Source organism: Dipodomys merriami, unplaced genomic scaffold, assembly GCF_024711535.1.
Source record: "Dipodomys merriami isolate MVZ:Mamm:240054 unplaced genomic scaffold, mDipMer1.0.p SCAF_97, whole genome shotgun sequence".
Taxonomy (NCBI): domain Eukaryota; kingdom Metazoa; phylum Chordata; class Mammalia; order Rodentia; family Heteromyidae; genus Dipodomys; species Dipodomys merriami.
This window is the reverse complement of record NW_027206590.1, coordinates 1,634,032-1,647,202: the sequence shown is the minus strand read 5'-3', so window position 1 is coordinate 1,647,202 and position 13,171 is coordinate 1,634,032. Positions and strand designations below refer to the sequence as shown.

The 13,171-nt window shown below is 40.6% G+C and overlaps 1 protein-coding gene across 3 annotated transcripts in view; it reads left to right on the top strand.

Annotated features, from left to right (window-relative positions):
- Nucleotides 1-12,873, top strand: part of Cry1 (cryptochrome circadian regulator 1) — a 46,098-nt gene extending 33,225 nt beyond the window's left edge. For 2 of the 3 annotated variants that reach the window (XM_070014374.1, XM_070014373.1), the window contains exons 5-13: nucleotides 960-1,048; nucleotides 2,308-2,448; nucleotides 2,948-3,259; nucleotides 5,120-5,271; nucleotides 5,597-5,799; nucleotides 6,574-6,669; nucleotides 10,778-10,849; nucleotides 10,923-11,030; nucleotides 12,215-12,873. In XM_070014374.1, coding sequence (XP_069870475.1) covers nucleotides 960-1,048; nucleotides 2,308-2,448; nucleotides 2,948-3,259; nucleotides 5,120-5,271; nucleotides 5,597-5,799; nucleotides 6,574-6,669; nucleotides 10,778-10,849; nucleotides 10,923-11,026 — 1,169 coding nt within the window. In that variant the 3' untranslated portion in view covers nucleotides 11,027-11,030; nucleotides 12,215-12,873. Of the gene's footprint in view, nucleotides 1-959; nucleotides 1,049-2,307; nucleotides 2,449-2,947; nucleotides 3,260-5,119; nucleotides 5,272-5,596; nucleotides 5,800-6,573; nucleotides 6,670-10,777; nucleotides 10,850-10,922; nucleotides 11,031-12,211 lie in introns of all 3 variants that reach the window. The other variant, XM_070014376.1, reaches the window with a different exon arrangement.
- The last annotated feature ends 298 nt before the right edge of the window (nucleotides 12,874-13,171 follow it).

The window sequence follows — 13,171 nt, the reverse complement described above, 5'->3', positions numbered from 1 at the left end:
CACAATCAAAAAAAAAAAAAAGAACCTTGGGGAAGGGAGGGAGGGAGGGGATGGTAGGGAGAAAACAATGGAGGGGGTAACAATGTTCAAGAGGAAGTGTACTCATTACCCCACTCATGTAACTGTAACCCTCTGTATAGTATCTTTACAATAAAAAATTTTTTAAAAAATGGTACATACATATGGTTACATATACATTTATTTCTATGGAAAATGTCATTGGAATTTTAATAGGAATTAAAGTGACTCTGTAGCATGAAAAAAAATAAATAAATAAAATAAAATATATGTCCTAGCTGGGTGCCAGTGGCTCATACAGATAATCCTAGCTATTCAGAAGCTGAAATCTGAAGATAATTAATTTGAAACTAGCCCTGGGAAGGTTAATTTCCAATTAACCACAAAAAGCCAGAAGTGGAGCTGTGGCTCCAATGAGTAATATGCTAGCTAGCCTTGAACAAATAAGCTCAAGGACAGTTCCCAGGCTCTGAGCTCAAGTCCTAGGACCAGCACCCCCCAAAAAAGGAAAGAAAGAAAAGATGTGTATCCTATAGCTAGGAACTATGTTATAGTCTTTTATAGGCCTTCAATTTTTTTTTCTGCTCTCGCAATTTTTTGGGGGGGGTAGTGGGGTGGGTCATGGTGCTTGAACTCTGGGCCTGGGCGCTGTCCCTACGCTCTTCAGCTCAAGACTAATGCTCTACCACTTGAGCCACAGCACCACTTTCAGTTTTCTAGTGGTTTATTAGAGATAAGAGTCTCACAGACTTTCCTGCCTGCGCTGGCTTTGAACCGTGATCCTCAGAACTCAGCCTCCTGAGTTGCTAGGATTACAGACATGAGCCATGGGTGCCCGGCTCTCACAGTTTTTTTTTACAAAACAATTTGTGCTTCCCTGTTACTGTTGTAAAATGAAAGTTATTTTACTTTTAGCATAATTTTCCTTCTTGTTTTCTTAGGTTTTGATACAGATGGTTTATCCTCTGCAGTTTGGCCAGGAGGAGAAACTGAGGCACTTACACGTTTGGAGAGGCATTTGGAAAGAAAAGTATGATAATATAGATTACATAGCCATATTCATACTTCCAAAGTGGCATTATGGAATTTTAAATACTATTTCCTTCCCTCCCTTTCTCACCTCCCTTCACATGCGCGCGTGCGAGCGCGTGCGCGAGCACACACACACACACACACACACACACACATACACAGTATTAGGGTTTGGACTTAGGACCTTGTGATTGCTACATGTTGTCACAGTATTTTCCCTGGGACCAGTTTGGACTAGGATCTTTCTACCTATACTTTACACATAGCTGAAATTATGTGAACCACCTCAAATTGTTTGTTGAGATGGGATCTCACTCACTTTTTGCTCCAGTTGGCCTCAAACCCCAAATCTCGCAATTTCAACTTTGCAAGCTGGAATTACAATCATGTACCATCACATCTAGTCCCACGTCAGTCTTTTAAATTAAGAAATTGACTGTTGAGAAAGAATGATTGACAGAAATAGCTAAAATAGCACAAACTTATTTGTTTGAAAATTAACAACTAGCTTGTCACTTAAATCTCCTTTTTCCTCCTCTTCTGATTATTTCCCTGTTAGCTACTGTATTACCTTTTCTGTTCTTCTATCAAAACTTATATTAGCTAACCATACCTTTGAAGCTATCCACAAGGAATATGTTATAGGACTTCAGTGGATTCCAGAAACCAGATAATACTGAACCCATATTTAACGTGGTTTTTCCTATATATCCATATATAGGGCAAATTTTATTCTGTTATTATCATTACTGTTAATGCATATTGATAGTACACATTAATTGGTTTACTATTTTGTTCCAAAACATGCACATATCGTACATTAACTGTACATCATCCATAAACCATGTCCATCTGCCTTCTATCCTCACCCTTTCCACCCCCATACTCTACTCATTCCCTTGTAATTATACTTTCAGAGCACCTTTTATAAAGTTTAATTTATAAGTTAGGCACAGTGAGAAAACAATAATGATAACAATATAGGGTAATAAAAGGGTATGTAAAGCTTGCAAATTCCTTGCTTGTGGGATTTTCCATTTAATATTTTCCAACTGTGGGTGACCATGGATGGCTAAAACTGCGGAGGGGGCGGAGTCTGCACCTTTACTGCAGTGTCGAGGAGACAGAGCGAAGGTCCTTCTCATTCTTGTGCTGGTAATTTATTTCACACACTATTGGCTACATGAGTATGGCTGAAGTAATTCTCATTTTCTTTTTTTAAAGGCAGTTGGGGTAATTGTCTGTGTGTGTTTTCAGGCCTGGGTGGCAAACTTTGAAAGACCTCGAATGAATGCAAATTCCCTGCTTGCAAGCCCTACTGGACTCAGCCCTTATCTCCGATTTGGTTGTTTGTCATGTCGGTTATTTTACTTCAAATTGACTGATCTCTACAAAAAGGTATGGTCTAAAATTTGAGCAGATTTTTCAAAATACTTTTTTTTTTGTTGGTCATGGGGCTTGCACTCGGCCTGGGAGCTGTCCCAGAGCTCTTTAGCTCAAGGCAAGCACTCTACCATTTGATCCACAGCGCCACTTCTGGTTTTCTGGTGGCTTATTAGAGATAAGAGTCTCAGAGTTTGTTTTTTCCCTAGGAGGGGTGTGGGTTGGGGAGGGTGGAGAGGGGAAGGGATGGGAAGGGGAAACAAAGGAGGAGGCTACAGTGCTTGATAAGAAATGTACTCACTATCTTGCCCATGTAATTGTGATCCCTCTGTATGATTATTTTCACAATTAAAAAAAAAAGTCTCACAGACTTTCCTCCTGGGGCTGGCTTTGAACTGTGATCCTCAGATCTCAGCTGCCTGAGTAGCTAGGATTACAGGTGTGAGCCACCAGCGCCCAGCTCAAAATACTTAAAAAATTTTTTTGATAATATTTCTTTGCTTCTTAATCACAGGTAAAGAAGAACAGTTCCCCACCACTTTCTCTTTATGGGCAACTATTATGGCGTGAATTTTTCTATACAGCAGCAACAAATAATCCCCGCTTTGATAAAATGGAAGGGAACCCCATCTGTGTTCAGATTCCTTGGGATAAGAATCCCGAGGCTTTGGCTAAATGGGCAGAAGGCCGGACGGGTTTCCCCTGGATTGACGCCATCATGACGCAGCTCCGTCAAGAGGGCTGGATTCACCATTTAGCCAGACACGCAGTGGCTTGCTTCCTGACACGAGGCGACCTGTGGATTAGCTGGGAGGAAGGAATGAAGGTAAATGCTCTAATTGATGTGGTGTGGCCCTACTTTGAACCAATCTAGACCTTATTTTTGAGAAAAATATCCTAGAAGTTGTCTATTGTACAGGTCTATTGTCTCCTTTTTCAGTACCTATTGTTAGGTTTTTAAAAAGAGGTAGCCGAGTAAGAACATGGTATTCAGGTAAAGGGTAGGTTTATTCATCCTTTCAGCTGGCACCAGGCCATCTTGGTCTTCCACGTGGTGGGGAAAGGCCTGGGAAAGAGAACTGGGAGAGCTGGGAAAGAGAGAGAAGAGCTAGAAAAGAGAGAAAAGAGTTAGAAAAGAGAACGTCTGGGAAAGGTGGGAAAGAGAGAGCTAGGAAAGAGAAGGGAGCTGGGAAAGAGAAGAGAAAGAAAGAGCTGAGAAAGAGCTAGAACAGAGCAGAGAGAGAACTAGAAAAGAGCAGAGAGAGGGCGTCTGGGCCTCGGCTAGGCCTTATCTAGGGTACAGGCAGAGAAAGGTGTGGCCACATCAAATTCAGATGTGACCTCAGCGGATGCAGATGTGACCTCTTCCAGGTGTCCCAGTTGCCTAGGTAACGCAGGTGCTGGGTGGAGACTTTGCTTCGAGGAGGGTGGAGTCTGCTCACCATCCAGGAGCGGACCTTACACCTATGGCATATAATCCCGGTACAGACACAGTTTGGAGGTAGCTTGATAAAATCAGACTTGAATGGTTAAACCAACCTAGCCATTAGAACATTAGGACAACTAGTAAGATTTAAAACTCTGGATTTAGTGCATATTTTTATAGATGGTTGTTTCTATACGAAAAGTGTTCACTCAAGAGTTCTTAAAAATAGAGGCTGGGAAGATGGCTCAGTGGTAGAGCTCTTGCCTTGCATGCATGAGGCCCTGGGTTCGATTCCTCAGCACCACATAAGCAAAAAGAAAAAAAGCCGGAAGTGGTTCTGTGGCTCAAGTGGTAGAGGTGCTAGCCTTGAGCTGAAGAGCTGAGGGACAGAGTTCAGGCCCCACGACCGGACCCAAAAAAAAAGAGTTCTTAAAAATAGTGAATTCCTACTATAAACCCTAAAATTGCAGATCTTTTTACCTCACTAAACATCTTCACCTACTAAATATTCACCTTTTCAGTAACACTTTTATCATATAAAGTGAAAAGCAATACTACATTTGTAATTTCATCTTCTAGTTATACACAGCAGGATTTACCTATATATTTTTACCTTTCTGGCTATATTATTATTTATCTATCTACGAACTATGCAAGATTCTGTGGGGATTTTTTTGCCTCCTATATTTCCTAGTATAGAGATGTACATGAGGAAGGAAGATTACATACCTACTTGATAAACATAGAAAATTATTTATTATTTTGTCTTTTGGATCAAGGAATTAGAAGTGTAAACTGGGGAATGTTGGTAAATTGTGTTTGTTTTTTTTTGAGCTGTATTTTTTTAATGGTTATTGTAAAAGTGATTTACAGGGGCTGGGAAGGTGGCTCAGTGGTAGAACGCTTGCCTTACATGCCTGAGGCCCTGGGTTCGATTCCTCAGTACCACATAAGCAAAATGAAAAAAGCCGGAAGTGGCGCTGTAGTTCAAGTGGTAGAGCGCTAGCCTTGAGCTGAAGAGCTGAGAGACAGCGCCCAGGCCCAGAGTTCAGGCCCCACAACCGGACCCCCACCCCCCCCCCCAAAAAAAAAAAGTGATTTACAGAGGCAAGGTTACAGTTACACAAATCAGGTAAAAAATACATTTTTTTGGACATTGTCATCCCCTTCCCTTGCACTCTCCCAGTTTTTCCCTGATTTTTCTGTAATGACCCCAGACCTTATGTGTGTACAAACTAATTGGTTATTGTTAATTCGAAGGTATTTGAAGAATTACTGCTTGATGCGGATTGGAGCATAAATGCTGGCAGTTGGATGTGGCTCTCGTGTAGTTCCTTTTTCCAACAGTTTTTTCATTGCTATTGCCCTGTTGGTTTTGGAAGGAGAACAGATCCCAATGGAGACTATATCAGGTAAGTCATGGTGATGATGGTTTCATGTTGAAGCGGCAGTTTACGTATTCTTCACACAAGACGGATAGCAGATATGAGATGGTTTGATCTGATTACATAGGTTTTACCTTTCTGACCACATCGAAAAATGGCCCAACCTAAATATTCTGATCTTGATTCTTTCAACTCCTATATTCCTAATTGTACATGAAGCGTAATACCTACCTCATCAATTTATTTTAAAAAGTCATTTCTTCCAGCTTTGGTTACTCATAGCTAATAGTTTGTTATAGCTTGTTCATAATGCGTTCTATTAATGAATAACTTTTCTTTCTTCTCCCAAAAGACGTTATTTGCCAGTCTTAAGAGGCTTCCCTGCAAAATACATCTATGATCCCTGGAATGCACCAGAAGGTATCCAGAAGGTAGCCAAATGTTTGATAGGAGTTAATTATCCCAAACCGATGGTAAACCATGCTGAAGCAAGCCGCTTGAATATTGAAAGGATGAAACAGATCTATCAACAGCTTTCCCGCTATCGCGGACTAGGTATGTCAGCCCAAGTTTTGGGTTTGTTTCTTTGACAGCTGTTTATTCATGCATCTATCCTCTTTTTAATTTTTTGGCAGCACTGAGTTTGAACTCAGGGCATTGTAGCCCTATATCTTGTTGTTTTTGTGGAGTTTTTTGACAGTGTTAGGGTTTAAACTCAGAACCTCGAATTTGCTCAGCTTGTTTGCTCAGCTAGTGCTGTACCACTTGAGCCACAGCCTGGTTTTGTGCTGGTTATTGCAGAGATGGAATCTTAACAGGGTTTATTGCACAAGCTGGCCTCAAACCCCCAACCTCTGGATCTTAATCTCGAAAGTAGCTAGGATTACTGGTGTGAGCTGCCAGCACTGCCTTGCACTTTCCTTCCTTCCTTCCTTCCTTCCTTCCTTCCTTCCTTCCTTCCTTCCTTCCTTCCTTCCTTCCTTCCTTCCTTTTCTCTCTCTCTCTCTCTCTCTCTCTCTCTCTCTCTCTCTCTCTCTCTCTCTCTCTCTCTCTCTTTCTCTTTCTCTCTCTCTCTTTCTCTCTTTTTTTTTTTTGTCAGTTATGGGGCCTGAACTCTGGGCCTAGGCACTGTCCCTCAGTTCTCCAGCTCAAGGCTAGTCCTCTACCACTTGAGCCACAGTGCCACTTATGGCTTTTTCTGTTTATGTGGTGCTGAGGAATCGAACCCAGGGTCTCATGCATGCAAGGCAAGCACTCTACCACTGAGCCACCTTCCCAGCCCTGCATTTTCTTTTGAGCATTATTTAATAGATGCCTTTTTCCCTTCAGGTCTTCTTGCATCAGTGCCTTCTAACCCTAATGGGAATGGAGGTCTCATGGGGTATGCGGCTGGAGATAACCTCCCAGGCTGTAGCAGCAGTGGAAGTAAGTGGAACAGAGTTGCTCTACTTCAGATTGTTAAGAATAGTGTCAATGGGATCTTTGCATGTTACATTCATGTGCGCGCACATCCAACCCCTCTGCGCACTGGTGACATTTTATTTATTTATTTATTTTTTTGTCTATCTTTTTTTGCATTTTATTTAATTAATTAATTATTGTGAAAATACAGTACAGAGGGGTTACAATTACATGGGCAAGATAATGAGTATATTTCTTATCAAGCATTGTTGCCTCCTCCTTTGTTTCCCCTTCCCATCCCTTCCTGTCCCCTCCCCCCCGCCCACCTCCCCGGCCAAAATTGTAAAGTTCGTTTTTGGACAGAATGACTTTTACATCTCATTGTTGCAATGGGCCCACCTTTATCCCTATTTAAGCAGTTTGTTTTTGCCCTTCCCCTCCACAAATTATACCAACTTCAAATCCAATGAAAGCAGGGGTTATACCGTGGGGGAGGGACATGCAAAGCAAGACAAGAAGAAAAGGTCAGATACGTTGATGTCTATCTGTCTTTTATCCATCGACTATCTTCTTTCTTTTTTTTTTTTTTTATTTTTTTATTGTAAAGATACCATACAGAGGGTTACAGTTACATGAGTGAGGCAATGAGTACACTTCCTCTTGAACATTGTTACCCCCTCCATTGTTTTCCCCCTACCATATCCTCCCTCCCTCCCTTCCCCAAGGTTCTTTTTTTTTTTTTTTTTTTGATTGTGATTAAGTGATTACTTAATTACTGGTGACATTTTAAAGATGGACAACATCATTACATGTAGTAGGCATTGGGACAAGATAGCAGTCTTGCAAACCAAATGAGGTCCTTTTATTTTTGCCATGCCGAGGGTTAAATTGGACTTCACATATGCTGGGCAAGCACTGACCCCTAGGTGGGTGAAGAATTTTAAGTTGTAAGATGGCACTCAAAATTTTTATTCTCCTGGGGCTGGGAAGGTGGCTCAGTGGCAGAGTGCTTGCCTTGCATGCATGAGGCCCTGGGTTCAATTCCTCAGCACCACATAAATGGAAAAAGCCAGAAGTAGCGTTGTGGCCCAAGTGGTAGAGTGCTAGCCTTGAGCTGAAGAGCGAGTGACAGCTCCCGGACCCAAGCCCAGAGTTCAGGCCCCACGACCAGCAAAAAAAGAGAGAAAATTCTCCTGAGATGTACATCATCTATAAGGCAGTTGTAAAGCTCAAGGTTCACAATATAGTAAAGACTCAGAATATACATGTATAGGACCTCTGTACTTTACTAGAATGTGGTTCACTCAGCAAATAGTTGCCAGTGATGGTAGTATACTTGAGAAATGTTCTCTCTCAGGGTCTTGTACAATCTAGAGCAAATCCCCACAATACATCATCTCCCAGTTCTTTCAGCTCTCTTATTTGGTTCACAAGCCACAGCTGAGAATGAGAGGCCAAAGCTCTGTGAAGCACTGAGGTAGCCGCAGTGAGATGCATGTGCTTCCTGGTCCACTCCCATCATAGCCGTAATTTAGAGAAAACTCCAGAGCTAACTGTGGCAGCAGATTTCTTCGGGATACTTTTGTCTCACAACTTTACAAGCATTAGGAAGAATTAATAGTTTAATCCTTGCTTTGGAGCTATCATGCTTTAAGATGCCTTTTAAAGGCATAGAAGCCAAAAAGCGCTCTGACAGTATAGTCTAGGGGAGTGAAAGTGACAAAGACAAATGGAAACAGTGATATATTTGAAGGTTCTGGCCTCTACTGTAATAGGACAGATTACTGAAAGGAGTTTCAAGGAGTGTTTTCAAAAGATAATGGGTTAGGTAAAATGTGGGTAAGCAGATGGAGGAGAAACACGCTAGACCTGGAAATGGGATAGTTGTGGAAACATCCTTGGAGTTGGGACTGCCCTCAAGCATTCCTCCTCAACTTCCTCCTCAGCCCATCTCGTTATCCGTCCACTTGCCTTTCTGTGGGCTTTTGTTGCACAGTGCTTTACAGAGCACATCACAAGGCAAGATTCTGTATGATGCTTTTCAGATTTTTAAAAGACGACAGAAAATTCTTCACAGCACAAATTGCATTTTGTTTCCTCTTGGTGCTGGGTCCTAGGGCTTGAAATAAGGACCTAGGAGTTGTCCCTGAGCTTTTGTGCTCAGTGCTTTACCATTTTGAGCCACAGTGCCATTTCTGGCTTTTTGGTAGTTAATATGGAGCTGAGACTCTCATGGACTTTCCTGTCTGGGCTGGCTTTGAACTGCAGTTCTCAGATCTTAGCTTCCTGAGAAGCTAGGATTTCAGGCGTGAACTACCAGCACCCAGCCACAAATTGCAGTTTTTACTTCTCACTTTTATACTTTTGTGTGTATATCCTCAGGAAAGTAATAAGCTACCATACAGATACCCTTGTTCTTGTTTTGGGTTTTTTGGGGGGGTTTTGTTTGTTTTTAGTCGGTCGTGGGGCTTGAACTCTGGGCCTGGGCACTGTCCCTCAGCTCTTCAGCTAAAGGTGAGTGCTCTACCACTTGAGCCACAGCGCCACTTCCGGTTTTCTAGTGTTTTATTGGAGATAGGAGTCTCACAGCCTTTCCTGCCCGGGCTGGCTTTGAACTGCGATCATCAGATCTCAGCCTCCTGAGTAGCTAGGATTATAGGCATGAGCCACCAGTGCCTGGCCCCTTGTTTTTATAATAAAGCAACCACAGTCTGTTTCCTAGTAGTAGTATGTGTTCATTTTCACTTTCCGTGTAATTTTCTTCTACTTTAAATTGCTCATCAGTATTATTAGTCACTAAGGAAATACAGATTTCCCACATTGTGAGCTAATGTTTGACAGCCACTCAGGGACCAGCTGTCACTGAAGATTTTAGTGCTCTAGCCTGGAAAGTACCAAGCAAACAAGCAGATTGCTACCTCTGCCCTCTAGAGTGGCTAGGTTAGAAATAAAAGAACCAGATGTGGTAAAAAGGGACAAAAAAGTCACAGGTGTTTTGTTGAGAGGTGGGGAATAAAACAGTTCAACCACTTTGTAAAATCAGTTTGGCAAAGCTATGCATGATTTTACTATACCCCAGAAATGTTATTCCTAAGTGAACAAGAACATATGTTCACATAAAGACTTGCAAATGGCCATTTCACTTATAGGAGCCAAAATGTACTACATGAAACAATTCTCACCAAAAGGAAAAAAATACTCATATTGTACATATTGTACATATGAGTGAACTTGATAAAGACATGACTGACCACGGGCTACACGAATCCATTTACATGAACTACCCAGTAATGGGAAATCACTAAAGTTTAAAAAAAAAGATTAGTGGTTAGCTTAGGATTTAATAAGGAGGAGTGAATGAAGCAGTCATAAGAGATCTTTGGGGACTGAGAAAATGTTCTAACACTGGATTGTGGTGATGGATGCACAATGCCATAGTTAACTTCAAAAAGTTCACAGCAAGCAAGATGCCTGTTCCTCACACCTGTCATACTAGCTACTCAGGAGGCTGAGATCTGAGGATCAGGGTTCAGAACCTGCCCAGGCAGAAGTGGTGGTAGCTAAAGTGGTAGAGCCTTAGCCTTGAGCAAAAATGCTCAGGGACAGCATCCTGGCCCCAAGTTCAAGCCCCATGACCAAAATAATAATAATAATAATAAAGTCACTGAATTATACTTAATGGAGATTGATTTTTGTGGTATGCAACTTATACTTCAAAGCTTCTAAAAAAATCCTTTCACTATAGAGAATTCAGCAGAAGTCAAAGAGATATAAAAATGAAGAACAGATGTCATTCACAATTTCAGCATTAATAGTCTACTCAGCTCTCCCGGAATTACTTTCAATGTCCTTTAATGAAACTTCTGCCTTACATTAATTTTCTCAAGTGTAAAACCCGTTTGATGCTGTTGATGGTACAGGTCAATCGTGATGGACTGTGGTGTTGTCCTCTTTGTTTAGAGCAGGGTGTCTGTACTGAAGGTCAGCTCATACTGGCCTCCAATTTGTGATTATCCTGCCCTAGCCAGCCTCCCAACTCCTGCAAGGAATATCCCAGTGTGCCTGGCTTCAGATTTTGTAGCCCTGATAGACATCTTAGATTTTAAAGAGTTTTCCTATGTTTTAAATGCAGGTTGTTCTCAAGGGAGTGGTATTTTACATTATGCTCATGGAGACAGTCAGCAAATGCATCTGTTAAAGCAAGGTAAGAGAGCAACATTTGAGCACATTGTGCTTTTCGCCTTTCTTATCCTAATGTACACTTCTCAAACATGTAGGGAGAAGCTCAATGGGCACTGGTCTTAGCAGTGGGAAACGCCCTAGTCAGGAAGAGGACTCACAGAGTATTGGTCCCAAAGTCCAGAGACAGAGCACCAACTAATTAGGTAAATACTTTAGAGCTTTATCTCTTGCTTTAGTACAATGTCTAATTAAATAAGATAATTTCCAAACTAGAGCTGATCTCTACTTTGAAGCCAAAGAATCATGAATCATTAGTTCTTAAGCACTTCTATACATCCACTTAGTTATTGAAAAAGAAAGAGACCTCTGTACTGGAGAAGTACTGCGTTCTGTGTACCCTCATCTCAATGATACACGTTTGAAAACCTTATGGCTTTGTATTCAGTTTTTTTCTTTGAAAAAGACAAACTTTTTCCTAGGTGTTGATGAGTCTAGAACAAAGTGTCCTCTTTTTATTTCCCCCCAAATCTTTGCCTTTTCATCACTTATAAATTTATTGTATCTGCTGTGAGGCCACCAATTTTTATTTTTTTATTTTTTATTTTTGTCAATTGTGGGACTTAAACTCTGAGCCTGGGCACTGTCCCTGAGCTTTTCAGCTCAAGGCGAATGCTCTACCACTTGAGCCACACAGCCACTTCTGGTTTTCTGGTGGTTAATTGGAGATAAGAGTCTCACAGACATTCCTGCCTGGGCTGGCTTTGAACCAACCTCCTGGATAGCTAGGATTATAGGCGTGAGCCACCTGCGCCCGGTTTTATTTTATTGTCGGTTGTGGGGCTTGAACTCGGGACCTAAGTGCTGTCCCTGAGCTCTTTGTTCAAGGCTAGCACTCTACCACTTTTAGTCATAGTGCTGCTTCCTGTTCTTGAGTAGTTAATTGACTGTAAGAGTTCCATGGGGACTTTTCTGCCCGGGCTGTCTTTGAACCACGATTCTCAGATCTGAGCCTCCTGAGTAGCTAGGGTTACAGGCCTACCAGTGCCTGGCTCCCAGAATCTTAATACTTCTTCTTCTTTTTTTTTTTTTAAATGCTGACCCTCTTTAGAAATACCAAAAACCAGTTTAATTGGCTTTGGGATATCATTTTACGCTATTTTTGTGATTTAAATTAACATGAAGGATATTTATATTGTGTATTTGCTACAAAGTTTTTGGAGGCTTACTTTCTTCAATTATCATAAACTATGTTTTTAGTGCTTAACTTTTATACTAACCTAATCAGACTATAAATTTCTTGAAGCTAAGTTCAATAAACACTCATCAAATTTATTATTTAATTCATTGTAATCAATCTTTACTCAGTTTTCTTTCCCTTAAATCACAGAAAACATTCAGGAGGAATACTGTTGCAGCTGAAATTGGTGGGAAATTCAATACTTTTCATTGAATTATTTAAAAATGTTCTTCATTGATGGAAAGCAGTTACATTTCAAATGCATTATTTCTAATGCCATTTCTGTGGTTTCAACTTTTTAATGAATTTCATGTAGGACAAATGATAATTTGTATATAAAGAACTTGGCAAAATAATTTGCTTAATGTAAATATAGTCATAATTAGTAGATACCCATCAGTATATTTTTGATAAATTTTCATGTATGGTAAAAGTTAAAGATGAAAACCGGTATTCTGACATAAAATTCAAAGTTGGAAGAGTCAGTTTGGGAAAGAAGGAGGTTTTTAGACTTTCTTAAAAAAAACTTTGTTAAAATCCTAGGACAAAATTTTCTTAACATTGTTGTTTGATCTAATGTCACACTCTTTGATAACCATGTTTTAGAAAATGTGTGTAATCAAAATTAGTAGTGTTGCCTCTTTTAACTTGTCCATTCTATGTTTTAAAGCTTCATGTATGCCTGTGCCTGTCTTGGCCCAAACTTCTGGAAAAATCATGTGTTCTCTTTCCCCTCTTTGTTCATTTATAACTAAAATGACTTTGTTATTAAAGTATATGCAAATATAGAATCTTGTGTACTTTGTGCATTTTCTTTTTTCTTTTTGTTTGTGTTTGGTAAGAGAGCGTTACTACCAGTTGAATGAATGAATGAATAAATGAATGGGTACCATATACATTTAATAAAGTGATATTTTCAAAATCATCTACAAGAAACATTTAAAATGTTTAAAAGCCATTTTTTACATAATGGGTTTTGCTACTCTAAGGCTGTATGGGACAATGTTAGGGGTGTGGTTCCTCGAGATTGCTGATGGTTCATACCTGAGATCCTAGTTTCTAAGGAGAGAAGTGAAGGTCTGCTTTTGAAGCCAGCCCAGGCCAGGG